The sequence below is a fragment of the Panthera pardus genome, unplaced genomic scaffold (genome assembly GCF_024362965.1).
Source record: "Panthera pardus isolate Hobbes unplaced genomic scaffold, ASM2436296v1 HiC_scaffold_6, whole genome shotgun sequence".
NCBI lineage: Eukaryota > Metazoa > Chordata > Mammalia > Carnivora > Felidae > Panthera > Panthera pardus.
The window spans coordinates 65,343,248-65,370,897 of NW_026526991.1; the positions used below are offsets into that span (position 1 = coordinate 65,343,248).

At 38.0% G+C, this 27,650-nt stretch overlaps 1 protein-coding gene across 2 annotated transcripts in view; it reads right to left on the reverse strand.

Annotated features, from left to right (window-relative positions):
- SPATS2 (spermatogenesis associated serine rich 2) overlaps positions 1-27,650 on the reverse strand; it is a 149,126-nt gene that overhangs the window by 74,813 nt on the left and 46,663 nt on the right. For both annotated transcript variants that reach the window (XM_019419247.2, XM_019419248.2), the window contains exon 2: positions 2,450-2,715. In XM_019419247.2, coding sequence (XP_019274792.1) covers positions 2,450-2,474 — 25 coding nt within the window. In that variant the 5' untranslated portion in view covers positions 2,475-2,715. The remainder of the gene's footprint in view (positions 1-2,449; positions 2,716-27,650) is intronic.

Genomic DNA, 27,650 nt, shown 5'->3' on the forward strand with positions numbered 1-27,650 from the left:
AGAAATTTACATGTATCACTGACAAAAGGAAAATGTTTTCATTCCACAATAGACCATGTTTCCATAACTCATTATAAAATGACACTTTGTGGAGCGCCTGGGTGGCTCAGTCGGTTAAGTGTCTGACTCTTGATTTCAGCTCAGGTCATGATCTCACGGTTCATGAGTTTGAGCCCTGTGTCAAGCTCTGCACTGACAGTGCAGAGCTTGCTTGGGATTCTCTCTCTTACTCCCCCTCTGTCCCTCCCCCCACCAAGAATAAATAAACTTTAAAAAATAATAAATAAATAAAATGACTCTTTGTAAATGAGTATCACTAGAAAACAAAAACTACCATATTAGCTCTCTTTTTGATGTTTTAAAAGCTAAGTTTATAGAGTCAGTATAATTATTTGGACTAACAAAGCCCACAACAATCAAATTTTAAATATATAAATGAATACATGAAATAAAATTATATAAATATTTTGTACTTTTTTTATTCAAATAGATTATACATACAGATTTACTTCAGAGAAACTCCTAACAACAAATAAGCTTTCTTTTGTTCCCAACTATGTTTTAATTCAGGCTACGTTCAATCAAAATTTGTTAGCACTTAATGCCTATGATATGGTCAAAAATCTAAATTCATTTTATAGTAATTAGATAGCAATTACAAAAAAGCAATGAATCTTTCTTACAGTTCTGGAAGAAGACAGACATGAATTAAACAAAGACTCTAGTTTTAACAAGGTCAAAGCAATCTGCTGAAGTTAACTTTTTAAGGAAAAATTAAATGCTAAACTTTTTAGAAGAAATTGTTTTATTTTAAAGTCTAGAGTCCTATTTTTACTATTGTATTTCTCATTTGTCGGAGGAAAACAGATACTCCAAGTTTCCAGCATAACTAGGAAGAAAGCAAACTGAATCATGATGATTAAGAAGAAACAAACTTCGATTATAAAAACTTTTCAGTGGATAATCTCACTGCGTAAAACAGTTCAGTTTCTTTAGTAATCTAACCATTCCTTAGAACTCAGATTTCCTTTATATAGATTTACTATACAATGAAACTACAGCTTTCACAAACACAAGCAGCTCTGGTACATTATTTTCTTAGAATTAGGTTTTTGAACTACCAGGTCAAAATTAAGTTTAAAAGCATTTCCTTCATAGGGGTGCCTGGGTGGCTCAGTCAGTCGGTTAAGCATCTGACTTCGGCTTAAGTCACAATCTCACAGTTCGTAGGTTCAAGCCCCATGTCAGGCTCTGTGCTGACAGCTCAGAGCTGGAGCCTACTTCGGATTCTGTGTCTCCCTCTCTCTCTGCCCCTCCCCTGCTCGGTCTCTCAAAAATAAATAAACACATTAAAATAAATAAAACTAAAAAATAAAAGCATTTCCTTCATATTCAACACATGACACTTGAATCTATAGCTTTGTTTTGAATTAAAGAACATTAAATTTAAAATTGGGGCACCTGGATGGCTCAGTCGGTTAAGCGTCCGACTTCAGCTCAGGTCATGATCTCACAGTTCGTGGGTTCGAGCCCCACATCGGGCTCTATTCTGACAGCTTGGAGCCTGGAGCCTGTTTCAGATTCTGTGTCTCCCTCTCTCTCTCTCTGCCCCTCCCCTGTTCATGCTCTCTGTCTCAAAAATAAAAAATAAACAGTAAAAAAAAAATTTTTTTTAATAAATAAATAAATTTAAAATTAAATTGAATGAGGCGGAAAAAAGCCAGGATAGCTACGGTCATTCTTTTAACAAATATATTCCAGTTATGTATAACAGTTCTAGTGCTATTGTTAAATTTGTTCCTTTGCATTTTTCCAGCTCTTCTAAAAAAGTTGAAAAAGTGATTTTATGGAGTCTCTATTGTCTTTCCCCTTCTCATAACTATTCTTGGTATTTCTTGATTCTCTGGATCTTATATTTTACTTTAGACAAGAAGCTAGAGTAATAATCCTGGAAGGAAAGCTAAAGAAGGAATCTAAAACTGGAAGCACTTACTCTTGCTTCATTTCCTGTCTCCAATGAAAGAATCAACTCATCAGATATAGAATATCCTGCAGTAAGTTATCTCCCACCATGCCCCCTAACATGTGTTCACACTCCAGAGAGTGCATTTTCTAGACGCAGTTGGCTTTCCGGCAAATATATCCCAATTTAATATAAAAGTAGAAAAGCAATTGTTATATGAGTTAATTCCCAAACTAGTAACACACAAAACTATACTCTAATATCTACAAATACTTAAAGAGACAACAGATAAAGTTGTGAATGTTGTATACTCTTCTAAAATTAACTGCAGTCAAGACAAGGAGATAAGTTATACCTATCAGTAGTATTGCACTGGGTGAGGGAAAATATGACCATTCAAAACACATTAAGAGAACCTTTTAAAAATATATATACCATTATTTCATAACTATGCTTTTAACAATTTATGCCCACATGTAATCTTACCCTTCTGGTTTTGTTTCCTAGACATTGTGATTTCTTTGATCTCAAAAAATACAGATGAAAAATATTCTTTTGCCTTGTCTGGGTTCTGACTGTAGTTATCTCTGATTTAAAAGTAGGCAATGGAAGTCTGTAGTTGGAGATGATAAATACTAAATCCTGGTTATCTGAAATTCTGCTCACTAGCTGTTGATCTCCTTTCCTTCTCTTCTATCAACTTGTCAGGAAATATCATCGCAGACATTCATGTCTCTTTTTCCAGGGAGATTCTGGAGGGAAAACACACAAACACATTCACTGTTACAGTAACAGCCATCTGTACAAAATTTCTAACCGATATCCATAGAATTTAGTTTGTATTTTTTCTAAAGAAAACTGGCTATTAAAAGTACTCTAGGAGCGCCTAGGTGGCTCAGTTGGTAAAGCATCTGACTCTTGGTTTCAGCTCAGTTCATGATCTCACAGTTCATGAGTTCAAGCCCCGCGTCAGGCTCTGTGCTGAAATCGTGGAGCCTGCTTGGGATTCTGTCTCCCTCTCACTTTACCCTTAACCCTGCTCACTTTCTACTCGTTCTCTCAAAAATAAACATTAAAAAAAAAAAAAAAAAAAAAAAAAGAATAGTACTCTAGAAAGAATGTAGCCATAAAAGGCAATATTTTAGTCTGTGAGAAACTTTAATCTTGGAGAAAGAGACAAACCAAAAACAGACTCTTAACTATAGAAAACAAACTGATGGTTACCAGAGGGGAGGTGGGCATGGATAGGTGAAATAGGGGATGGGGATTAAGGAGCGCACTTGTCATGAGCACTGAATGATGTATGGAATTGCTGAATCACTATATTGTACACCTTAAACTAATACAACACTGTATGTTAACTATACTGGAATTAAAGAAAAAGAAACTTTAATCTTAGAATCAGAACATCTCCTTAGTTCAGGAAAAAAAGTTGTCTTACTCTTATCTTTTGTATCTATCTCAAAAATCTTACCCTCATCTCTGCTTCACAAACTAAAATATTATCTCTTGTCACTCCCTAAGACCTTTCTTATCACCTGCTCTTCCTGCCCAAGTCAAGGATCTTTTTCTGCCTCTAGGATTTCCTCTATCTAACTTCTCTTCAGGCATCCCAGCTCAAATACAGCTGCAAGAAAACTGGGGAAGGGGGTGGGTGAATGGGGAAAGAACAAAGCAATTTTAATTAAAACCGAAACATCAAAATTTGAATTATTCCATAGTGCAAGAAGCTTCTATAAGTTGTAAAGATACAAAATGCTATTTTCTTCTGTATTACTTAACTTTAAAAAATACATGCCTAAGATTTCGGGGTAAAGAAAGCATGATGAGGATCAAAGAACTCTTACACCAAGACACATGATAGGAAAAACATTTTACATAATGCAACCCAAGAAGGAAATGAGAGCAACCCTCTGTGAAATACTCTCCAATGTGGAAGGAGGAGAAGGAAGGAATAAGTAGACAGCTGTGGTAAAGTTTAAAAAAATCCACCAAAAGTAAGAGCCTCTGTGGACACAGAGAACAGACTAGTGGTTACCTGCGGCAGAGGGGGTGGGAAAATGTGTGAAGGGGGTCAAAAGGTACAAATTTCTAGTTAAAAGATGAATAAGTCACAGGGAAGTAACATACAGCAAGATGACTAGTTCATACCATATTCCATATTTGAAAGTAGCTAGGAGAGTGGATCTTGAAAGTTCTTATCACAAGAAGAAAATTTTCGTACAGTGACAGATATTAACTGGACTAATTGTGGTGATCAATTTGCAATATATATAAATACTGCGTTATTAGACTGTACACCTACAACTAGTATGTCATGTCACTTACATCCCAAGAGTAAGATTCTCTACAAACCACTATAGGACTTGAGGAAAGATAGGGTGAACCTCAGGAGCTTCCTATCTTTCAGAGAATTGAGTCAAATTGGGAGAATCAGTCAAAGCCTGTGAAAGTACATGGAATTTACCACTGGATAGAGTGGGCCTGAGAGAAAACATTTTATGAGATTTTAGAAGAAAGAACAGAATTTAGATCTACTGCAAAGGATTAAACTCTTCAATGGCAAGCTCTTCTTTACCCTCATGTCCTCAGCCTAAAGAAAAGAGGATGAAAGCAAAAGTCAACAACTAACTGTAGCTGATGAGCAGGGTTTGGTGGGGATAGGTCCCAAATAAGGTGGGAAACATATCAAAGATATTTTCATCCGTACTCTGTAATTACAAACGAAAATTGTGAACACAGCTGTCCACATAAAACATAAAGAAGATAAAAAAAAAAAAACATAGTAACTATAAAATCTATAACAAAAGAGATAACAAGAGAGAGGAAATTACCATGCAGCAGAGGAAGAAACAAATCAGGGAAACAATATAACCCTCCAAAACCAAAAGCGGATTCTCCCTTGAATACTAAGTTGAATACTTCAAGAAATGGGATTCAATAAAATAAGAGCTAGAAAATAAATGATAAAAATAGAATGAGGGATGCCTGGGTGGCTCAGTCGGTTAAGTGTCCGACTTGGGCTCAGGTCATGATTTCACCGTTCATGGGTTCGAGCCCCACATCAGGCTCTGTGCTGACGGGTCAGTCTGGAGCCTGCTTTGGATTCTGTGTCTCGCTGTCTCTCTGCCCCTCCCCTGCTCATGCTCTATCTCTCAAAAATAAATAAACATTGAAAAAAAATTAAAAAAAAAAAGAATGAAAGAAAGTAGATTGCAAAACTAAAGAAAAACTAAAAATCAAAACAACACCATTACAGATCCAATAAAATGTCAGAAACAGCAAGAAACAGAATAGTACAGATGAAAATCGGGGCGCCTGGCTGGTTTAGTCACAAGAACATGTGACTCCTGATCTCAGGGTCATGAGTTTGAGCCCCATGTTGGCTACAGGGATTCCTTAAATAAAACTTTCAAAAGTACAGATGAAAATAGAAAAAATGGAATGGAGCAAAGCCTTAAGAAGAAAAAAGAGATTGTAACTAGAAAATAATGTTAGAGGGGCTCCTGGGTGGCTCAGTTGGTTAAGCATCTGACTTCGGCTCAGGCAGGTCATGATCTCATGGTTCACGAGTTTGAGCCCTGTGTCGGGCTCTCTGCTGACAGTTCAGAGCCTGGAGCCTGCTTCAGATTTTGTGTCTTCCTCTCTCTCTGACCATCCTCCACTCATGTTCTGTCTCTGTCTCTGTCTCTCTCTCTCAAAAATAAATAAATATTTAAAAATTAAAAAAAAAGAAAAGAAAAGAATATTAGAGCACTAAAATGACCCAATCTAAGGATACTTAGGATCAATACAGGGACTCAGAAAATAAAGAACTCAATAAAGGAAACAAAAAAGCATTTACAGATAATATGCAAGAAAATTCCACTGAAATAAGGGATCTGAATCTGTTCACTCTCTACCTCCAATCTACCAGAAGAAATCCCATCTTTTCTACCTTTAAAATACATCACAATTGGAGCACCTGTGTGCTCAGTCAGTTAAACATCCGACTCTTGATTTCGGCTCAAGTCATGACCTCATGGTTTGTGAGTTCAAGCCCCACGTTGGACTCTGTGCTGATAGCATGGAGCCTGCTTGGGATTCTCTCTCTCTTCCTTTCTCTCTGCCCCTCCCCTGATCAGGCTCTATCTCTCTCTCAAATAGTTAAATTTAAAAATAAAATACACCAGAATTGAACCATTTCTCACTACCTCTCCTGCTATAGCCTCATCTAAGCCACAATCATTTCTCCCCTACATTGCTATCATCAGGACTGTAACAGTCTCTTAACTGGCATCCCGAGTCTTCTATCATGCCACTCTCCAGCTTCCATTTCACTTTAGCTGCTTTTAAAATTTAAGACAAACTGTGTCTCAAATCTGCTGCTCAAAGCCCTCCAGCTGCTCCCCATTTCATTCAAAGTAAAAATCAGAGTCCTTAAAGGACTAAAAGTGAGTAGCCTAAAAGGTCTTATCTGCTCTAGTACCCTGTCCCAATCCTCTCTTTATCTCTCTGACATAATTTCCTACTATTCTCTCCCTCCAGTACTCCATTCTAGCCATACTGGCCTCTTTGTTGCCCCTTTTATATCCTAGATATGTTCTCACCTTCAGGCCCTTGAGGTTCTCCCTGTGTAAGGAATGTTCATCCCTAGATACCTATCTACATGAAATAGTTCCTCACCTCCTTCAGATCTTTTCTCAAATGCTACCTTCTCTGTGGTTATTCATGAAAACCTACTGAACTTGGGGTAAGAAAAGCGAGAGTCCATGGCATTACTGCCTAAGGCTGTTCCCATTACCCCCACATCAGTGGGAAAAGTAGTTCTACCAAGGTGGGGAAAGCCATAAAAACTAGCAGCTTCACTCACAGAGAGGGCTGACTCGATTTGAGTCAAAGCACAGAACTCCACGCCCATCAGCATTGTCAGTAACAATGTGTATTCTTGGTGGCAAAGGGCCGAAGGATGCTGTCTTGGTTGGTACAAGCAATGGGCCAGCAGACTAGACAGAATTTAAAAGGGAAATCTGGAAACAAGACTATAAAGGATAAGTGCTCACATAGACACACTAGAGAGACTAGAGAGGACCCACTAGGAGCCTGTAAACACAGGAAGAAGAAACAGGAGAGGGCTCAGTGGAAAGTAAAAGTCTGAGCAGATTTTAAAAGGAGCTCCCCAACACACACAAAGATCTACTGGCACATAGTGGAAGCCCTACTAGCTCACATGTGTTTAGCACAATCTTTGACAAATGGTTAACTGACCACTAAGCCATACGGATATAGGTGTGATTCCAGGAAAACACTCTTAAAAAAAATAAAAACAAAACAAAACAAAAACAACCCGAGCAGATATTACCAGCCACACACTGGGAAGAAACATTCCACAGATTTAGTCCTGACGATAAAACAAAAAAAACTCTCAAAGGAAAAAACAAACCAGAATCCAAAGTTGCTACAATATATTATGTAAAATGTCTAGTTTCAACAAAAATTTATGAGACATGTAAAGATGCAGGAAAGTATGACCCAAACTGAAGAGGGAAATAAAACCCCTCATGGAACTGAAAATGTCCCTAAGTAGGACCAAATGCAAACTAAACAAAATCTTCCAACTACTTTAAAGGACTAAGAAAAATATGAAGACAATGTCCCAAACAAACAGGAAATGTCAGTAAAAAGATTGAATCATAAAAAAGAGACAAATAGAAACTCTAGAGATGAACACTGGAGTATAAGGGGGGAAAAAAATCAGAAAACTTGATATCTAATCTGAAAAGAAAAGAATAAAGAAAATCAAAGCCCAGAGACCTATGGAACAACATCGAGTATAATATACACAACTTAGGAGTTCCAGAATTGGAGAGAAAGGACAGAAATAAGGACCAAAAACAATGCAAACTGATATATTTTTAAAAATTAGTCTACAGACTCAAGAAGCTCAATGAACTACAACTACAATAAACACAGAGTTCCATACCTAGATATATAGTAAAACTGATGAAAGCCCAAAACAGAAAATCTTGAAAGAAGCAAGAAAAAACAAACTCATCATTTACCAGGAAACAACAATATAACTGGTTGCTGATTTCTCATCAGAAACAAGGAAAGTCAGAAGATAGTGAGTGAAATGACATTTTCAAAATGCTGAAAGAAAAAACTGTCAAGCAATAATTCTATATCTAGCAAAACCGTCTTTTAAAAGTAAAGGTGGGCAATCAAGAAGAATGAAATCTTGCCATTTACAACAACGTGCATGGAACTAGAGTGTATTTATTATGCTAAAGCAAAATAAGTCAGAGAAAGACAAATCATATGATTTCACTCATATAGGGAATTTAAGAAACAAAATAGATAAATATAGGGGAAGGGAAGCAAAAATTAGATAAAAACAGAGAGGAGACAAACCATAAGAGACTCCTAAATACAAAGAACAAACTGAGGGTTGCTGGCGAGGTGTTGGGTGGGGGGATGGGCTAAATGGGTGATGGGCAGTAAGAATGACACTTGTTGAGATGAGCACTGGGTGTTACATGTAAGTGATGAATCACTAAATTCTATTCCTGAAATCATTATTACACTATATGTTAACTTGGATTTTAAATAAATAAATAAATAAATAAATAAATAAATAAATAAATAAATAAATAAATAAATAAAAATAAAGTGAAGGTGGGAAGGGGTGCCTTGGGTGGCTCAGTCAGTTAAGTGTCTGACTTCAGGTCAGGTCATGATCTCACAGTTTGTGGGTTTGAGCCCTGAGTAGGGCTCTGAGCTGATAGCTCAGAGCCTGGACCTGCCTCTCTCTGCCCCTCCCCAACTTGTGTGCATGTTTACACCCTCTCCCTCTCTCTCAAAAGTAAATAAACATTTTTTAAAAATAAAAAAATAAAAGTGAAGCAAATGAGCACAAGAACAGGCAAAAACTATCTGGTGATAGCAATCAGAATAATGGTTACTTCTGGAGGGAGGGTGTCCCTTTGAGAACAAACATGAGGGAACTTTCTGAGAGGGCAAATGTTCTAGATCTTGATCCAGGTTGTCTTCACATGGGTGCATACATATGTAAAAATTCATTGAGCTTTATTTACTCTTAAGATTTGTGTATTTTACCATACATGAAACTCAAGAATCTAAAATTTCTCTTCTATAAAAACTAGAAGAGGGGCGCCTGGGTGGCGCAGTCGGTTAAGCGTCCGACTTCAGCCAGGTCACGATCTCGCGGTCTGTGAGTTCGAGCCCCGCGTCAGGCTCTGGGCTGATGGCTCGGAGCCTGGAGCCTGTTTCCGATTCTGTGTCTCCCTCTCTCTCTGACCCTCCCCCGTTCATGCTCTGTCTCTCTCTGTCCCAAAAATAAATAAAAAACGTTGAAAAAAAAAATTAAAAAAAAAAAAAAAAAAACTAGAAGAAAAAAGCCAAAGAAAAAACCGACTGAGCCACCCAGGAGCCCTGGAATACCATATTATATTAATTAAAGTTTGAAATGTGGAGAAACTAGTAAAGAAAATTTTTAAATATTAAATCTGGATGTTTATATTAATTTGCTACTTCTTATCAGATAGTAAAGCAAATTCAAAATGGTCAGTCTTGGGGAGCTTGGGTGGCTCAGTCGGTTAAGCGACTGATTTTGGCTCAGGTCATGAATCTCGCTGGTCGTGAGTTCAAGCCCCGTGTCAGGCTCTGTGCTAACAGCTCAGAGCCTGGAGCCTGCTTCAGATTATGTGTCTCCCTCTCTCTCTGTTCCTCCCCCGCTCACATTCTATCTCTCTCTCTCTCTCTCAAAAATAAACATTAAAAAAAATTCAAAATGGTCAGTCTTGGATTAGTTATCTTTGTGAGCTATAGCTTAAAGCTAAGAAAAGCAATGAACCAGATTTCATATTCAGTTAGCTTTGATCTTAAAGAAGTACATTGTCACAGATCACACCCCTAGTACCAGCTACATAAGCATATACTACTGGTTTGTAGGCATTCTGTACAGTTCAGTGACTTCTCGAGGTGGAGACGAAGGACGAGAATGGACATGTACAGTTTTAGAACCTATTACTTTGACTTATTGTTAACTGTTATATTTATTTTTCATTTCAAAGCACAACAAAAGAGGGCATAAGGTTTTCATATTTATCAGACTGGGAACATGGGTTAAAAAAAGAGATGAGAAAAAGAAAAAGAAAAAGAAAGTACCATAGAGGTTACCAAAAACTAAGGGGAAGAAGAAAAAGAAGAGTTATTGTTTAATGGGTACAAAGTTTTTATAAGGCATGATGAAATGGTTTGCGGATAGTGGTGATAGTTACACAACACTGTAAATGAATTTAATGCCACTGACTTGCACACTTGTGAGTGGTTAAAATATTTCTAATTTTAGAAATAGACTTTAAACAGCCAAAACATCTTGAAAAAGAAAAACAATAACTTCCTGACTTCAAAACATATTACAAAGCTAAGGTATTCAAAACAGTAGTAATGGGGGGGGGGGCGCTCCTGGGTGGCTTAGTCAGTTAAGCATCCGTCTCTTGATTTTAGCTCAGGTCATGATCTCATGGTTCGTGAGTTCCAGCCCCAAGTCAGGCTCTGCACTGGTAGCATGGAACTTGCTTAGGGTTCTCTCTCTCCCTCCCTCTCTCAAAACAAATAAATAAAACATTTTTAAAAAGTAGCATTGGCAAAAAGACACTTAGACCAAAGGAACTGAATAGAAAGCCCAGAAATAAACTCTCTTATATATGGTCAAATGATTTGTAACAAGGTACTAAAATCATTCACTGGGGAAAGGACAACCTCTTCAACAAATAGTGATGGGAAAACTGGGTATCTGCATACAAAAGAGTGAAACTGAGCCCTTACTATACACCATATTAACAAAAATTAACTCAGATGCATTAAAGAGTTAAACATAAGACCTCAACTCCTGGAAGAAAAAAAACACAGAGGAGGGGCACCTGGGTGGCTCAGTCGGTTGAGGATCCAACTTCAGCTCAGGTCATGTTCTCACAGCTCATGAGTTTGAGCCCCGCGTTGGTCTCTGTGCTGACAGCTCAGAGCCTGGAGCCTGCTTCAGATTCTCTTTCTCTCTCTCTCTCTCTCTGCCCCTCCCCTGCTTGCACTCTGTCTCTCAAAAATAAAAAAACATTAGAAAAAATTTTTTAAAAAACAGAGGAAAAACTTCATGATATTGGATTTGGCAATGATTTTCTGTATATGACATCCAAAGCGCGCGCGCGCACACACACACACACACACACACACACACAAAAGCAAAAACAGACAAATGGAACTACATCAAACTTAAAAACTGTATGTCAAAGTAAATAATCAACAGAGTTAAAAGGCAACCTAAGGAATGGGAGAAAATATTTGCAAATCATGTATTTGATAAGCAGTTAATATCCAGAATTTTTTAAGATTTATTTTATTTTTAGAGAAAAAGCACATGCACACACCATGGGAGTGAGGGGCAGAGGGAGAGAAAGAATCTACAGCAGGCTCCATGCTCAGCACAGAGCCCAACGTGGGGCTTGATCCCATGACGGTGTGATCATGACCTGAGCTGAAATCAAGAGTCAAATGTTCAACTAAGGTGCCCACAGGATATATTTTAAAAACTCCTACAACAAGAACAAAAACAAGTAACCCAATTTAAAAATGGGCAAAGGATTTGAACAGACATTTCTCCAAAGAATAAACAAATGGCCAACAAGGATATGAAAAGATACTTAACATCACTCATCATTAGAGAAATACAAATCAAAACCACAATATCATCTCACACCAGTAGAATGGCTGCTACCAAAACAAATAAAACAAAACAAACGAGAAAATCAGTGTTGGCAAAGATGTGGAGAAACTGGAACACTTGTTCACTATTGGTGTGAATGTAAAATGGTGCAGTCACTATAGAAACAGAATGGAGGTTCCTCAAAAAATTAAAAACAGAGACGCCTGGGTGGCTCAATTGATTAAGTGTCCAACTTTGGGTCAGGTCATGATCTCACAGTTCGTGGGTTCGACCCCCACATCAGGCTCTGTGCTGATGGCTCAGAGCCTGGAGACTGCTTCAGATTCTGTGTATCCCGCTCTCTCTCCTCAGCCCCTCCCCAGCTCATGCTCTATCTCTCTCTCTCTCTCTCTCTCAAAAATGAGTAAACATTTTTTAAAAAGTTTTTTAATTAAAAAAAATTAAAAACAACTATCATTATCATCCAGCAATCCCACCTCTGGGTATACATCCAAAAGGACTGAAAGCAGGGTATCAAAGAGATATTTGCACACCCATGTTCATTACAGCACTATTCAGAACAGCCAAGAGGTGGAAGCAATCCAAATGTCCATCAATGGATGAATAAACAAAATGTGGCATATGCACACAATGCATTATTACTCAGCCTTTAAAGAGAAGGAAATCCTGTCATATGCCACAACATGGATGACTGAGGACATTATGCTAAGTGTCAGTCACAAAAAAAGACAAATATTGTATGATTCCACTTATACAAGGTATCTAAAGTAGTCAAATTCATAGAAACAGAAAACAGAATGGTGGTTGCCAAGGGAAAGAAAGAAAGGCAAATGAGATATTGTTGTTTAGTAGGTATAGTTTCAGTTTTGCAAGATGAAAAATTTCTGGAGATATGTTGCACAACTATGAAAGTACACTTAACAGTACTATTCTGTATATTTAAAAATGGTGAAGGGGCGCCTGGGTGGCTCAGTCGGTTTAGTGTCTGACTGGCTCAGGTCATGATCTCATGGTTTGTGGGTTCGAGTCCTACATCAGGCTCTGTGCTGACAGTTGAGAGCCTGGAGATTGCTTCAGATTCTGTGTCTGTCTGTCTGTCTGTCTGTCTCTTTCTCTCTCTGCCCCTCCCCTGCTTGTGCTCTGTCTCTCTCTCTCTCTCTCTCTCTCAAAAATAAATAAATGTTAAAAATTTTTTAAATTTTTTAAAAATTTAGAAATAAAAAAATAAAGTTGTAAAAATGGTTAAGATGGGGGCACCTGGGTGGCTCAGTTGGTTAACCGTCCGACCATGGCTTAAGCCATGATCTTGCAGTTCATGAGTTCAAGCCCCGCGTTGGGCTTTGTGCTGACGGCTCAGAGCCTGGAGCCTGCTTCAGATTCTGTGTCTTCCTCTCTCTCTGCCTCTCCCCCACTCATACTCTGTCTCTCTCTCTCAAAAATAAACAAACATTAAAAATAATAATAACTAAAAATGGTTAAGATAGTTAAATTTTAGGGGTGCCTGGGTGGCTCAGTCGGTTGGGCCTCCAACTCTTGATCTTGGCTCAGGTCATGATCTCATGGTTGGTGGGATCAAGCCCAACGCTGGGTTCGGCATTGACAGCACAGAGCCTGCTTGGGATTCTCTCCCTTTCTGCCCCTCCCCACCTTGTGTGTGTGTGTGTGTGTGTGTGCTCTCTCTCTCAAATAAATAAAGAAAAGATGGTAAATTCTATATTATTTCTTTATAATTAAAAATAAAATTATTTTTCAAAAATTTCAGAAATATAGTGATTTGGAAAAAGACAGATGAGAAACGTTAAACATGGTGGCTTAGCATAATTGATCACCACTAGTGGAAAACCAAACCAAAGTACATGCTCTACTAATGAGATGGAGTATATCATTAATACAGCAGTGTAGCAGTGGGTAAGTGAAGTCTCTAAAGCCAGACTGCCTGGGTTTCTAACCTAGCTCCACCACTTCCTAGCTGAATGACTTCAAGCAAGCTACTTACTTTCTTTATGTCTCACTTTCTTCATCTGTAAGATGCAAATAATGCTAGCATCTTCCTCACAGGGCTGTTATATGGTGTAAATGAGTTCACACAGATGTAGCACTAAAACAATGCCTAATACTTAACTGAAAACCACTCAATAAACATTGGTGGATATTCACTGCAACAAAAGATGTGTCCCCTAAAACTAAAAGGTTCCACGAATCATGGCTTATACAAGTTACTTAACAAGCAAGTGGGAACTTTACTAATATCATGGGTTACTAGCACCAGGTCATAATTACAGGTATAGCCAGAGCCTCAGAATGGTAACTCCATTAAATTTGGATGATGTGCAATTAGGAAACTGGAATGATCTGAAGCATTCTAAAGATAGAGTGGGTATAATTTTCAAGTCTTGGGGTACATAACTTCTCACACTGGCAAGCATCACAAGGACTAACAAAGGATTAACTGGACTATACATGAAGGTATTTATATAGTTAGTTTAAATTTAAAATACAAATTGTTACAAAATCTATCCACAAACAAAACCAGGGGGAAAGGGAAGGACAGGTAAGGAGGGAAGAAAATATAAAAAAACTAAATCCTCATCTTCCATAATAGGATTGCCCCCAAAAGACTGAAAAGTTAGCATAACCATATTATTCAGAAATATGGAAGTTAATACCAGAAGAAATGCTAATGACTATCCATGGAAAGCCAGAATTGGAAATGGGCTGCAGGGAGAGGTAGGGACTGTTTTTTTTTTAATTATTATTATAAACTTTGTGATATTATTTGACTTTTTAATATCATGTGTGTACATATTTAGATTAAAAAATATTTTAACCTATTTTTTTCTCTCCCATAACCTATTTTACACAAATTAAAACTACTGAAACACCAATTTTTACCCTCAGACCAGCAAATACCCAAAACGATTATATATACTGGTAGTAAAGTCATAAAAAACAGGCCCCTTCATGTCTAAGAAGGTAAATTTACACAATACCTACAGAAAACAAGACAGTAATTACCAAAATTAAAAATGCATACACAATTTGACCCAGCAAGACAATTTCTAGGAATTTACCCTACAAGCATATTTGCAAATGTGTGAACTGATGTGATAATCAAGGTTATCCAATGCAATATTATTTATGATAGCAAGATATTGGAGACAATCTAACTGTCCAAAAATAGGACACTAGTTTCACAAATTATGGTTCATCCATACAATGAGACACTATGCAAATGTTTATGAATAAAACATACTGACATAATTAAACATATTGTTAAATTAATGTGATGGAGAAGATTATATTTATACTGTACATAAATACTATATATCTGGAAGTTATCGATAAACAAGAAACTTTCAATGGTGACAAATCCATTGAGTAATGGAAACTGAAAAAGACAGCAGAGGATGCTGGGTGGGTAGTTCAATCAGTTGAGCTTCCAACACATCATTTCAGCTCAGGTCACAATCCCAGGGTTGTGGGATTAAGCCCCAAATCAGGTTCCACACTGGGAATGGAGCCTGCTTGGGATTCTCTCCCTCTCTCTCCCTCTGCCCCTCTCCCCTGCTCTTGTGCTTCAGTCTCTCCCTCTAAAAAGAAAAGAAAAGAAAAGAAAAAGATAGCAAACTAGGATAAGAAAGACTTTTCAATCTACCTTTTAATATTTTGACAATGTAACTACATAAACATCTGCTTGAAAATTTTCAATACTTTTTTTAAAGGACTCCTTTCCAGTAAATTAAATCAAAGCCGAAAACCCTCAATTGAATCTAAATAATATTTATTACAACTCAGTAACCCAATCAACAGGTTCAAGAAATGTATCAGTAAGGACCTACAGACACTAACTGTCTAGACCTGCAGAGTAATAACCAAAAACAAGAAAATGGGAAGTTCCAAACAAAAACTTTTTTCCTGATTTTTAAAGGACTGCAAGAAAGTAACCAAGAGTTTTTATTCCACAATATCATCAGTTTGCCAATAAATATCATTCTCATTAGGTTTATAAATGAATATGAAAAAGGAGAGAGATGCATATTAATGTGCTGATATATTCTAAAAAACAATTAGGAACAAAGATGATATACTTAATGATGTCAAAAAAGTGAAGGTGACGGCAGAAAAACAGACATTCAGATCAACGGAACAGAATAGAGTACCCAGAAATGAACCCACAAACGTATGGCCAACTTTGACAAAGCAGGAAAGAATATCCAATGGAATAAGACAGTCTCTTCAGCACATGGTGCTGGGAAAACTGGGCAGCAACATGCAGAAAAATGAACCTGGACCACTTTCTTACACTGTACACACACACAAAAAAACTCAAAATGGATGAAAGACCTAAATGTAAGACAGGAAGCCATCAAAATCCTTGAGGAGAAAGCAGGCAAAAACCTCTTTGACCTTGGCCACAGCAACTTCTTACTCAAAATGTCTCTGGAGGCAAGGGAAACAAAAGCAAAAATGAACTACTGCGTCCTCATCAAAATAAAAACCTTCTCCACAGTGAAGGAAACAATCAACAAAACTAAAAGGCAACCAATGGAATGGGAGAAGGTATCTGCAAATGATATATCAGATAAAGGGTTAATATCCAAAATCTATAAAGAACTTATCAAACTCAACACCCAAAAAACAAATAATCCAGTGAAGAAATGGGCAAAAGACATGAATAGACACTTCTCTAAAGAAGACATCCAGATGGCCAACTGACACATTAAAAATGCTCAACATCACTCATCATCAGGGAAATACAAATCAACACCACAATGAGATACCACACACCTACACACACACACACCTACACACACAAAGGAGTATTACTCGGCAATCAAAAAGAATGAAATCTTGCCATTTGCAATTATGTGGATGGAACTAAAGGGTATTGTGCTAAGTGAAATCAGAGAAAGACAAGTATCATATGATTTCACTCATATGTGGACTTTAAGATACAAAACAGATGGGGGTGCCTGGGTGGCTCAGTCAGTTGAGCGTCCAACTTCGGCTCAGGTCATGATCTCGCGGTCCATGAGTTCAAGCCCTGCACCAGGCTCTGTGCTGACAAGCTCAAGCTCAGAGCCTGGAACCTGCTTCAGATTCTGTCTCTCTCTCTCTCTCTCTCTGCCCTTCCCCCGCTCATGCTCTGTCTCTCTGTTCTCTCTCTCTCTCTCTCTCTCTCCGTCAAAAATAAATAAACATTAAAAAAAAAAAAAGATACAAAACAGATGAACATAAGGGAAGGGAAGCAAAAATAATATAAAAACAGGGACAGGCACAAAACATAAGAGACTCTTAAATATGGAGAACAAACAGAGGGTTGCTGGAGGGGTCATGGGAGGGGGATGGGCTAAATGGGTAAGGGGCATTAAGGAATCTACTCCTGAAATCATTGTTGCACTATATGCTAACTAACTTGGATGTAAATTTAAAAAATAAATAAAATGGTAAAATAAATAAATTATTTTTAAAAAGTGAAGGTGAGTATAAGTCTTTTTTTTAATTTTTTTTTAATGTTTATTCACTTTTGAGAGAGAGAGAGAGAGAGAGAGAGAGCGCGAGCATGAGCAGGGGAGGGGCAGAGAGAGGGAGACACAGAATCCGAAGCAGGCTCCAGGCTCTGAGCTGTCAGCACAGAGCCCTACACAGGGCTCGAACCCACAAACCACGAGATCATGACCTGAGCTGAAGTCAGACACTTAACCGACTGAACTGCCCAGGCGCCCCCAAATCTGTTTTCTTTTTTTTTTTTTTTTTTAACATTTTTCAACGTTTATTTATTTTTGGAACAGAGAGAGACAGAGCATGAACGGGGGAGGGGCAGAGAGAGAGGGAGACACAGAATCGGAAACAGCCTCCAGGCTCTGAGCCATCAGCCCAGAGCCCGACGCGGGGCTCGAACTCACGGACCGCGAGATCGTGACCTGGCTGAAGTCGGACGCTTAACCGACTGCACCACCCAGGCGCCCCCCAAATCTGTTTTCTTAATAAATGTCTTTACTCATTGGCACTTTCTAATTAATATGCCACTCTAATTAAAAACTTTCCCATTATTATAAGGCCTAGCCACCATAAGTTTTCTTCTGGAAAATGAAATTTTCATTTATAAAAACCAGTAAATTATGAAAAGCAATTTTTTTAATGTTTATTTATTTTTGAGAGAGAGAGTGGGGGGGGGCAGAGAGAGAGGGAGACACAATCAGAAGCAGGCTCTAGGCTCTGAGCTGTCAGCACAGAGCCCAAGGAGGGTCTTGAACCCAAACTGTAAGATCATGACCTGAGCCAAAGTCAGACGCTTAATAAACTGAGTCACCAAGGTGCCCCAAGAAAAACAGTAAATTCTTTTTTAAAAAATTTTTAACGTTTATTTATTTTTGAGAGAGAGAGACAGAGTGAGAGAGGAGGAGGGGCAGAGAGGGAGACACAGAATCCAAAGCAGGCTCCAGGCTCTCAGCTGTCAGTACAGAGCCTGAAGTGGGCTTGACTCAGAAACCGCGAGGTCATGACCTGAGCTGAAGTCAGACGCTTAACCGACTGAGCCACCCAGGCATCTCAAAATCAGTAAATTCTTTTAAAAAAATAAATAAATAGGGGTGTCTGGGTGACTCAGTCGGTTAAGTGTCTGACTTCAGCTCAAGTCATGATCTCACGGTTTTTGAGTTAGAGCCCCGCGTCAGGCTCTGTGCTGACAGCTCTGTCTGCTTCAGATTGTGTCTCTCTCTCTCTCTCTCTCTGCCCTTCCCCCACTCATGTTCTATCTCTCTCTGTCTCAAAAATAAATAAACACCAAAATAATAAACAAACAAACAAACAAACAAATATCTCGATTTGGAACAACACAGAATTGGATATTGGAACAAAACAGGATTTCTGGAAATTTATTTTAAGTTTATTTATTTAAGTAATCTCTACACCCAATGTGGGGCTTGAACTCACAACTCCGAGATCAAGAGTCACATGCTCTTCCAACTGAGCCAGCCAGGCACCCCAAATTTCTGGAAATTTAGAATGCATTCTGGGGCGCCTGGGTGGCTCAGTCAGTTAGGCATCCAACTTCAGCTCAGGTCATGATCTCACAGTTTGTGAGTTCGAGCCCCACATCGGGCTCTGTGGTGATAGCTCAGAGCCTGGAGCCTGCTTCAGATTCTGTGTCTCCCTCTCTCTCTGCCCCTCCCCTGCTCGTGCTCTGTCTGTGTGTGTCTCTCTCTGTCAAAAATAAATAAACGTTAAAAATAAATTTAAAATAAAATAAAATGCATTCTAAGTGGAAAATCAGAAACCACGTGATACCACAACTTTTCTTTACTACTATTAAAAGACACAGGACCCTCCAAATTGCTTAACATTAGTCATCAGTGGCAGCTGTAAGTGTGGGAGTAGAGGGAACTCAAAAGGAGCAGAGTAGGAATACATATGTGTTTATTTCTTCCCATTTCACTGCTGGCTGGGTGGTTAGAGTTGTCTGTACCCTTTTCCTCATGCAGGTGGCTGTAACCCAAACCCAATCAAGCCAAATTATCCTCAGCTGTGTAAATTCTTCAATAATAGTTTTAAACAATACTGATCACTTCATCCTCACCCCCCTACACACGGAAATTCCATTCCTTCCGTCTCCCCAAAGCACAGATGTGTAAGCGGCTCAAGGGAATGGAGGCAACTATTAGGCAAAAACAAAACAAGGCAATTAAGAGCAACTTTATTCACTGATTTTAATCCTTAAAAGGAGATTCCATGCATATAGAAACAGGGATTTCTAATACCCCAACTTAAAAACTATATTAACTGATCAATTAATAAGTATTTAACATGAATTATTATGTGCCCATACTTGAGATAAAAATTATGAAAGATGGACTATTGGGGCACCTGGGTGGATCAGTCAGTTAAGCATCCGACTTCAGCTCAGGTCATGATCTCACAGTTTGTGGGTTCGAGGCCCACATCAGGCTCTGTGCTGACAGCTCAGAGCCTGAAGCCTGCTTCAGATTCTGTGTCTCCCTCTCTCTCTGCCCCTCCCCTGCTCATGCTCTGTCTCTCTCTCTCTCTCTCTCTCTCAAAAATAAAAAAATTAAAAAAAAACCCATAAACAACAAAAAAAGACAGACTGCGGTGCCTGGGTGGCTCAGTCGGTTGAGCATCCGACTTCAGCTCAGGTCATGATCTCAGTTTGTGGGTTCGAGCCCGCATCGGGCTCTGTGCTGACAGCTTGCTCAGAGTCTGCAGCCTGCTTCAGATTCTGTGTCTCCTTCTCTCTCTCTGCCCCTCCCCCGCTCATGCTCTGTCTCTCTCAAAAATAAATGTTAAAAAAAAAAAAAGATGGACTATTTTCATCCTTAAAAAGGAAGGAAATCTGACACATGCTACAACATGCATAAGCCTTGCATTACAGTAAGTGAAATAAGTCAGCACAAAGAAACAAATATTGTGTGATTCTACTTATATAATATAAAATACTTAGATCAGTCAAATTCACAGAAAGAAGAATGATAGTTGTGGGGTGAGTATAATGGGGAATTAGTGCTTAATGGGTACAGTTTCAGTCGGAGATGATAAAGTTCTGGAGATGGATGGTGATGAGGGTTGCACAACAATGTGAATGTCCTTAATGTCACTGAAATATACATTTTAAAATGGTTAATATGGCCAATTTTATGTTATATGTATTTTACCATAATTTTTTAAAATTTTAGTGCAATAAGAAAAAATATTATCAGAGAAAAAATTGGTTTCTTGACCCAGACAATAATCTCTAGAAATACTGGTAAAGGAAAAAAAACTAAAGTACAAATACCATTAGGAATTTAAAAAAAGAATCAGTATAGATCTCACAAACATTAAAAACGTAAGGCAAAAATACATACAATCTCATGTGAATACATTTGAAAATTCAGGTAACAAATTTTTTTTTAAAGTTTTTGAGTAATCTCTATACCCAACATGGGGCTTGAAATCATGACCCCAAGGATCAAGAGCTGCATGTTCTACCGACTGAGCCAGCCTGGCGTCCCAGGTAACAAATTTCTTGAAAACCAGACAGATACATGCAAAAAAACAGAAAATCTAAATAGTCCTATAACTCAAAGTATTGAGATCCTAATTTAAAATACTCTCATACGGAAAAAAATCTCATCTCTGATCCACTGCTGGTAGGAGTGTAAACTGGTATAACTTCTTTGAAATACAGGCATTATTTTGTAAAGTAAAACATTTATCAACCCTATGATCCAGAAATTACATTCCAAAGTACCAAGAGAAATTCTTGCTCATGATACACCAGTAAACATGTGGAATTCACAACAGTAGGAAATAGAAACAGCCCACATGTCATCAATGGAAGAGTGAATAAATTTTGATGTATTCACTAAATGAAGCAAGTCAATTAAAACTCTATGCAACAATATGGACATTGAAATTTTTTTAAAGAAAATCAATTCCCAGATTATATACAGCATGCTCTTTTTTTAAAAAATTCAAATATAATCAACACGAGACAATATATTATTAAGACACACATATATCTGATAAAATGACTGCAAAGATAGCACAAAGAGTAAAAAAAAAAAAAATTAGAACAGTATTTACCTTGAAAAGCAAGAGGACATTAGAAAGAAGAACATGTACAATATTATGAACATTCAATGTTAAACTTCTTAGGTTAAATGGTGGGTTTTTTTTTTTAAACTTATTTATTTACTTAGAGAGAGGGAATGGGGGAGAGGCAGAGAAAGGGAGGGAGAGAGAGAGAGGATCCCAAGTAGGCCCACACTATCAGCACGGAGTCCGAAGCGGGGCTCCAACCCATGAACCATGAGATCATGACCTGAGCCAAAGTCAAGAGTTAGAGCTCAACTGACCAAGCCACCCAGGTGCCCCTACAATATTTTCAATAACCAAATACACACGCAAACAAAATGATACAAATAAATACTAATAAAGCTTCTTAATTTAAAAGGCCACTGGGGAAATGAAGCCACTGATTCTCACATATTGTTAAAGTATAAAAATCCATTTTGTAAAATCTACCAAGGCTAAACATGAGCATACCCTATGACCAGATGTCCCACTCATAAATGTATGCTCAACAAAAAATGCATGTATAAATGCACCAAAGACATGTACAAAAATGTTTAAAGCAGCATTATTTGTAACAGACCCAAACCAGAAACAAACCTAAACATACATCAATGACACACATCAATGAGAGAATGGATAAATTGTAATGTAGTCACAAAGTAGAACACTATATACCACAATGAAAAAGAACAAGCTACTGATATAACATGGATCAATTTCAAAAGCCATGCTAAGCAAAAAAAGTCAGATACAAAAGAGTACATGCTCTAGGATTCCATTTATATGAAGTTCATAAATGAGCAAACCTTCTAATATAGTGACAGAGGTCAGAAGAGTGATAGGAAAGAAATAGTAGTGGGAAAGAAACTGCTACTGTTTTATCATCATGATCTGAGTAATGGTTATATGGGTGTGTTCACTGTGTAAAAATTTAAGTTATACCCTCAAAGACTTTGCAGTTTGCTTTATATTACATCTAGAAGTTTAACAAAAAGAAAAGAAAAAAAGGCATCCTTTTACCTCTTAACGTGACAAGTCAACTGATACTCTCCATCTCCTTTACAATGTACTAATACCCCTGGTTGAACACTGGGACATCTCTGCTCCCACTATACTACACCAAATCTGATCTATTTGTTTCCAAACCTACTTAATGTCAGTTTTGCCATAACTACAATTACATAATTATAATGAAATACTAAATACATGAACAAACTATGAATATTGAAAAAGTTGCTGTGAAAACTAAATTGAAGGTTCTGGAAGACTGATATAAATCGTTTGCAAAACTATCAAATTGGGGTGCCTGGGTGGCTCAGTCGGTTGAGCGTCCGACTTCGGCTCAGGTCATGATCTCGCGGTCCGTGAGTTCAAGCCCCGCGTCGGGCCCTGTGCTGACAGCTCAGAGCCTGGAGCCTGTTTCAGATTCTGTGTCTCCCTCTCGCTGACTCTCCCCTGTTCATGCTCTGTCTCTCTCTGTCTCAAAAATAAATAAAACGTTAAAAAAAAAAAGAAAAAAAAGAAAAACTATCAAATTAAGTGTGGATGAGACATATAAATAAGCTTGGAGAAAAATTAAAAATCTAGGAGGAGCCTATACTCATTGCTTCAAATCTCTAAGAATTCTCACTTCACATAGAAAAACTGTAATTGGAAGCTGCAAGCAATGCATCACAAGGTGTCATTAATGTCAAAAGGATGAAGAACTCTTATCAGCAGACTGATACTTAACACATCAAAAAATTGGTGTACATTTGTTTGTTTTAGGCTAAAATAAAATGCTTATATGTATGTATCATTTTTATTTCCTGCTTTAAGCAACTTTTTCAAATAACAGTACACTATAGAAGATCAGATAGTGATGGATAAGAGGACTTCTATAATTAAAAAAAAGTGCACAGATAACTTTGGGCAAACTACTACTACTACCTATTATTACATAAAGCAAAAATATTAACTATCAACAAGTCTACTTATTAAAATGGCAAAAAGAAAAATCTAATTGACCAAAGCTGGGACTACTGTTTTTAAAATATGCCTCTGCTGCTATATTAGCTATTATCATTAATCAAAAGGCCAGCATGGTTAATATAATGGAAGTCTTAGAAGAAAATGGCTGCTGTAAAGACCACCAGGGGCCCAAGAATCAAGGTCTGAGTGTTACTGAACTGGAAAACAATGTTCTGAGTTCTCTTGATAAGAGAAATAGATAAGATGCTTTTGTTAAAACTTGCCTTGAAAGTTGTTAAAATAAAACACAAACAAAAATCAGACTTGAAAATTCCCTGAGCAGACAAAACCAGTCAGTCATACAAGCAGATCTTAATTTTTTTTTGTAAGACAAGCAAGGTTAACTTAACCTGGATCACTTCTTGGTTATGCCCCTGAAAATCTTAAGCAAAACTTAAAACTGTTTCCCAAAATTGATATGATGTAGCCACTAACCAACTCCCTTGGAGAAAATTCTAATATTGCAACCAATCACTGTAAATAATAAACATTTACTGCCTTCACACTATATAAGCTGCTTTGTAACAAACAATATGCCTCTGAGCCTCATTCCATGTTTTGATCTGAGTGCTCCCAGTTTACAAGTTGTCTTTTTGGTATGTGCACAATAAACTTTTACTAATTACTACTTCAGTGATTTGTTGCTTTTACTTGTTTTTTATGAACTTTTGACAGTTAATGGGGTCAGCAGTGGGATCTTTAGCCAATGACTCCCTGTGACCGGTGAGCAAACCACATGCCAGTACCCACAGAGCACTGTGCACTCACTGCTTTTTTGCAGACTACAGAGCTCTTGGGTAAGTCTTTCTAGGATCTGAGCTCTACTCTTTGCATTCTGAGCTCTCCAAGTTTACTGTGCACACTTGCTTTCTGTCTCTGTTGAAGCTTCTTAGTAAGATACCCTTTAAGGGAAAAAAAACGCATGATTCCTTGGGTTTTAGACAATGATAAACCTAGCAGGCTCCCGTAGGTTATTTGTTTCAGATATTCTAAAGGGTTCCAACTTGTCTAAATCTTCTTTTCCTTCTCCCTCCCTCTTACATGTATACCCACTATAGAACAGAATCTTGTGTCCTTCTGGAAAAATGGTTGGGCTTTACAAAGGATAATTTCGAATTGCAGTGGCCACTTTGGGGAGCTATTTTAAAAAAAGATGATCCCTCTTAAGGGTGCCCTTTAAAAGAGAGGATCCCAGGGGTGCCTGGGTGGCTCAGCTGGTTAAATGTGACTCTTGCTTTTACCTCCGGTCATGATCTCACAGTTCGTGGGATCTGCTTGGGATTCTCTCTCTTTATCTTTCTCTACCCCTCTCCTGCTCTCTCTCTCCCTCTCAAAAATAAGTAAGCTTTAAAAATAAATAAAAGATTGGGGCGCCTGGGTGGCTCAGTCGGTTGAGCGGCCGACTTCGGCTCAGGTCATGATCTCACGGTCCGTGAGTTCGAGCCCCGCGTCGGGCTCTGTGCTGACCGCTCAGAGCCTGGAGCCTGTTTCAGATTCTGTGTCTCCCTCTCTCTCTGACCCTCCCTCGTTCATGCTCTGTCTCTCTCTGTCTCAAAAATAAATAAACGTTAAAAAAATTAAAAAAATAATAATAATAAAAATAAATAAAAGAGAATCTCAAATCTCTCAAAAACAAGGAAATGCAATCCTTGGTTTGCAGAGGCCTCCAGAAGACAGAATGACTCTAAAATAGTCTAAAAGATTCATTACAACAAGTCAATGAAAACTTATGACAAAAGCCCTGAGTCTAAAGATTTGAATGACTCTCCAATTAACCCCTCTGTGCCTATCTTGATTCTCACAATCTATATGATCTTTCACCCTTTCCCTCAAACCTCCTAGGCTCCTAATGGTCTTGAGAGTAAAATCTTACCATGAACCAGTGGTCCAATCCAAAGCAGAATTTAAACCCTGGTTTGAAGCTGAGCTGCAAGCCATTATAAGCCATTTTCCAGACCCAAAGAAGAATCAAACTAAATTTATAGGAAATTTTAAGATAATTCTTGGAGCTTATGACCTGGGCTCATGGATTTGTACCAATTCATTCACATGGTGCTAAGTTAAGGAGACACCCAAAGGTGGCTCCATGCAATAGGCTGGAAAGATCCTTCTAAAAAAAACTTAGACGATTCCACCATGTATGCCTCAAAAGATGGAATAAAAAAGAGAGAGAAAATTAGGTCAACTGCTCCTTAAAGCTATACCCAGGGTTTTTCCCTTGAGAAATGATTGAGCCTTAATACAATCCTGTCACTAGAAAAGGAATAAATTAGTTGCAAACACTGGAATTCTTTTAGAAGAGATATTTAGACAGCATCCTGGTCTTAGAAACCCTGACGCTAACTTCACCTGTCTACTCATTTTATTAATGGGCTTCACCCTTGAGCTTAATGATTTATTAAGGAAACATAAATTAGAAGGGAAGATCCCTCTCCTTTCTGAGCCCCAACATTCTGCTGAGCATTTTGAAAGAGTTTTAGAACACAAAAAGTGTTATCAAGCAAATAAATTCATGGCCCATGATTATAACAACTATAGAACTAACTTTAGAATTAACTTTGCCTCTGTTGACAAGCATATCTGTCAATACTGTAAACAGAAAGGACAATTATCCAAGAAGAGAGAACTCTCAACCTCCATTCAGATCTCCAGATAATAATCAACACTGATGAGGCTTTAAGGTACTGCCCAGTAAGCTACTTCCAGTAATTCCTATAAATCATTAGAGTAAAATCAAACCTGAAATAAATGGAGAAAAATGTACTGTGCCAGTAGACTCCTTCCACTTTAAACCTCCACCATGACACATCAAGAACTTCCTCGAAGTAATTAGGAGAGCAAATATATTTTGTCTCTGGAGAAATAACCTTGGAATTTCCAGACTCAACAGACTCCAAAACATTATGTGTTCTATAAGCCCAAAATAATTGTCCTGAAGAGGCCAAACTCCATGATGAAGCAAATACTGTAGACCTCTCTGAAGCTTTTAATATCCTATGGACCTCTTCTTCCACAGATCTGGGAAAAATTCCAAAACTGCCCCCAATATTCCTTAAAACCCTACGCCATACAAGGGCTCACCCCCATAACAGAAGATTTAATAAATCAAGGACTACTTATTCCCTGGTACCAGTCCTTCCAACACTCCTATCCTACCCCAAAAAAAAGCCCCATAGCCAAGGATGGAGATCTGTACAAGATCTTAGAGCTATAAATAAAACTGTCATTCCAAGGCTTCCTGTAGTACCCAACCAAACGCTCTATTGTCAGACATTCCAACCAATTTTGAATCGTTTATGGTTGTAGATCTGCCTTCTTTAGCATCCCAGTAGATAAGGAAAGTCAGTATTTGTTTGGAAAAATCAACAATATACTTAAGATAGTTATCCCTCCAGGAACCACTGAGGACCCTTCACATTTCTCACAAGTTCTACATCAGGATTTAAGTACATTATCATTTCCAAAAAATTCTATCCTGATTCAATATGTAGATGATTTACTTCTTTGCTCTTCATCCACACAAAACTGAAATTGACTCAAAATATCTACTGCAACAGCTAGCTTAAAAAGCCATAAGGCCTCCTGAGATAAACTTCAGTTTTCATAAGAAAAAGTACATTACCTTGGTCCTGATTTATCAGCAAAGGAATCTTTCTGTTTACAGAAAGAGTAAGTACCATCCAAAATTTCTTCAGATCTATAACAAAGAGACAACTTAGAGGCCTCCTTGGACTTGCAGGATACTGCCAATCCTGGGTCCTTTAGTTTTTCCTTATTGGCCTCTCCACTCTATGACTAAAAGGAACTCTCAGGAACCACTTCCTTAGGAAACAAAATATGAGGAAGCCTTTACTAAAATCAAACAAGCCTTACAAAATCCTTCTGCACTGGGTTCCCTGACTATATACCAAACATTTTACGCTGTTCATGAACGTTGACACTGGGAGTCCTTACACAAGAACACGGAAGAAAAAAATAGACCTGCAAATTATAGTTTACAATTGGACCCAGCAGCCAGGGCACATTCAAATTGGTCACAGGCAGTTGCTGCAGCTGCTAAAATTGTAGAATCCTCTTCAGAACTTGTTCAAAGAAGTATTTTAAATCCGCAAGTTCCTCCTAATATACAAATTTTAACTGAGCGAACCCAGCATTTCTTAGCTAGTAGACTAACATGAGATTCTATTCCTGTCTCCTTCAAATCTGTGCATTCTTCCTTGCAACTCCTTAAATCTTCCTACCCTTCTACCCTTACCCAAAAAAGAAGAAAACTCATAATTGCACCAAATTGGTCTCTCAAAATCTGACTCCTAGATTAAATTTACAAGAAACTCCATTAACCAGTCCAGATTTAGTACTCTTAACATTGATGGCTCTTATGCC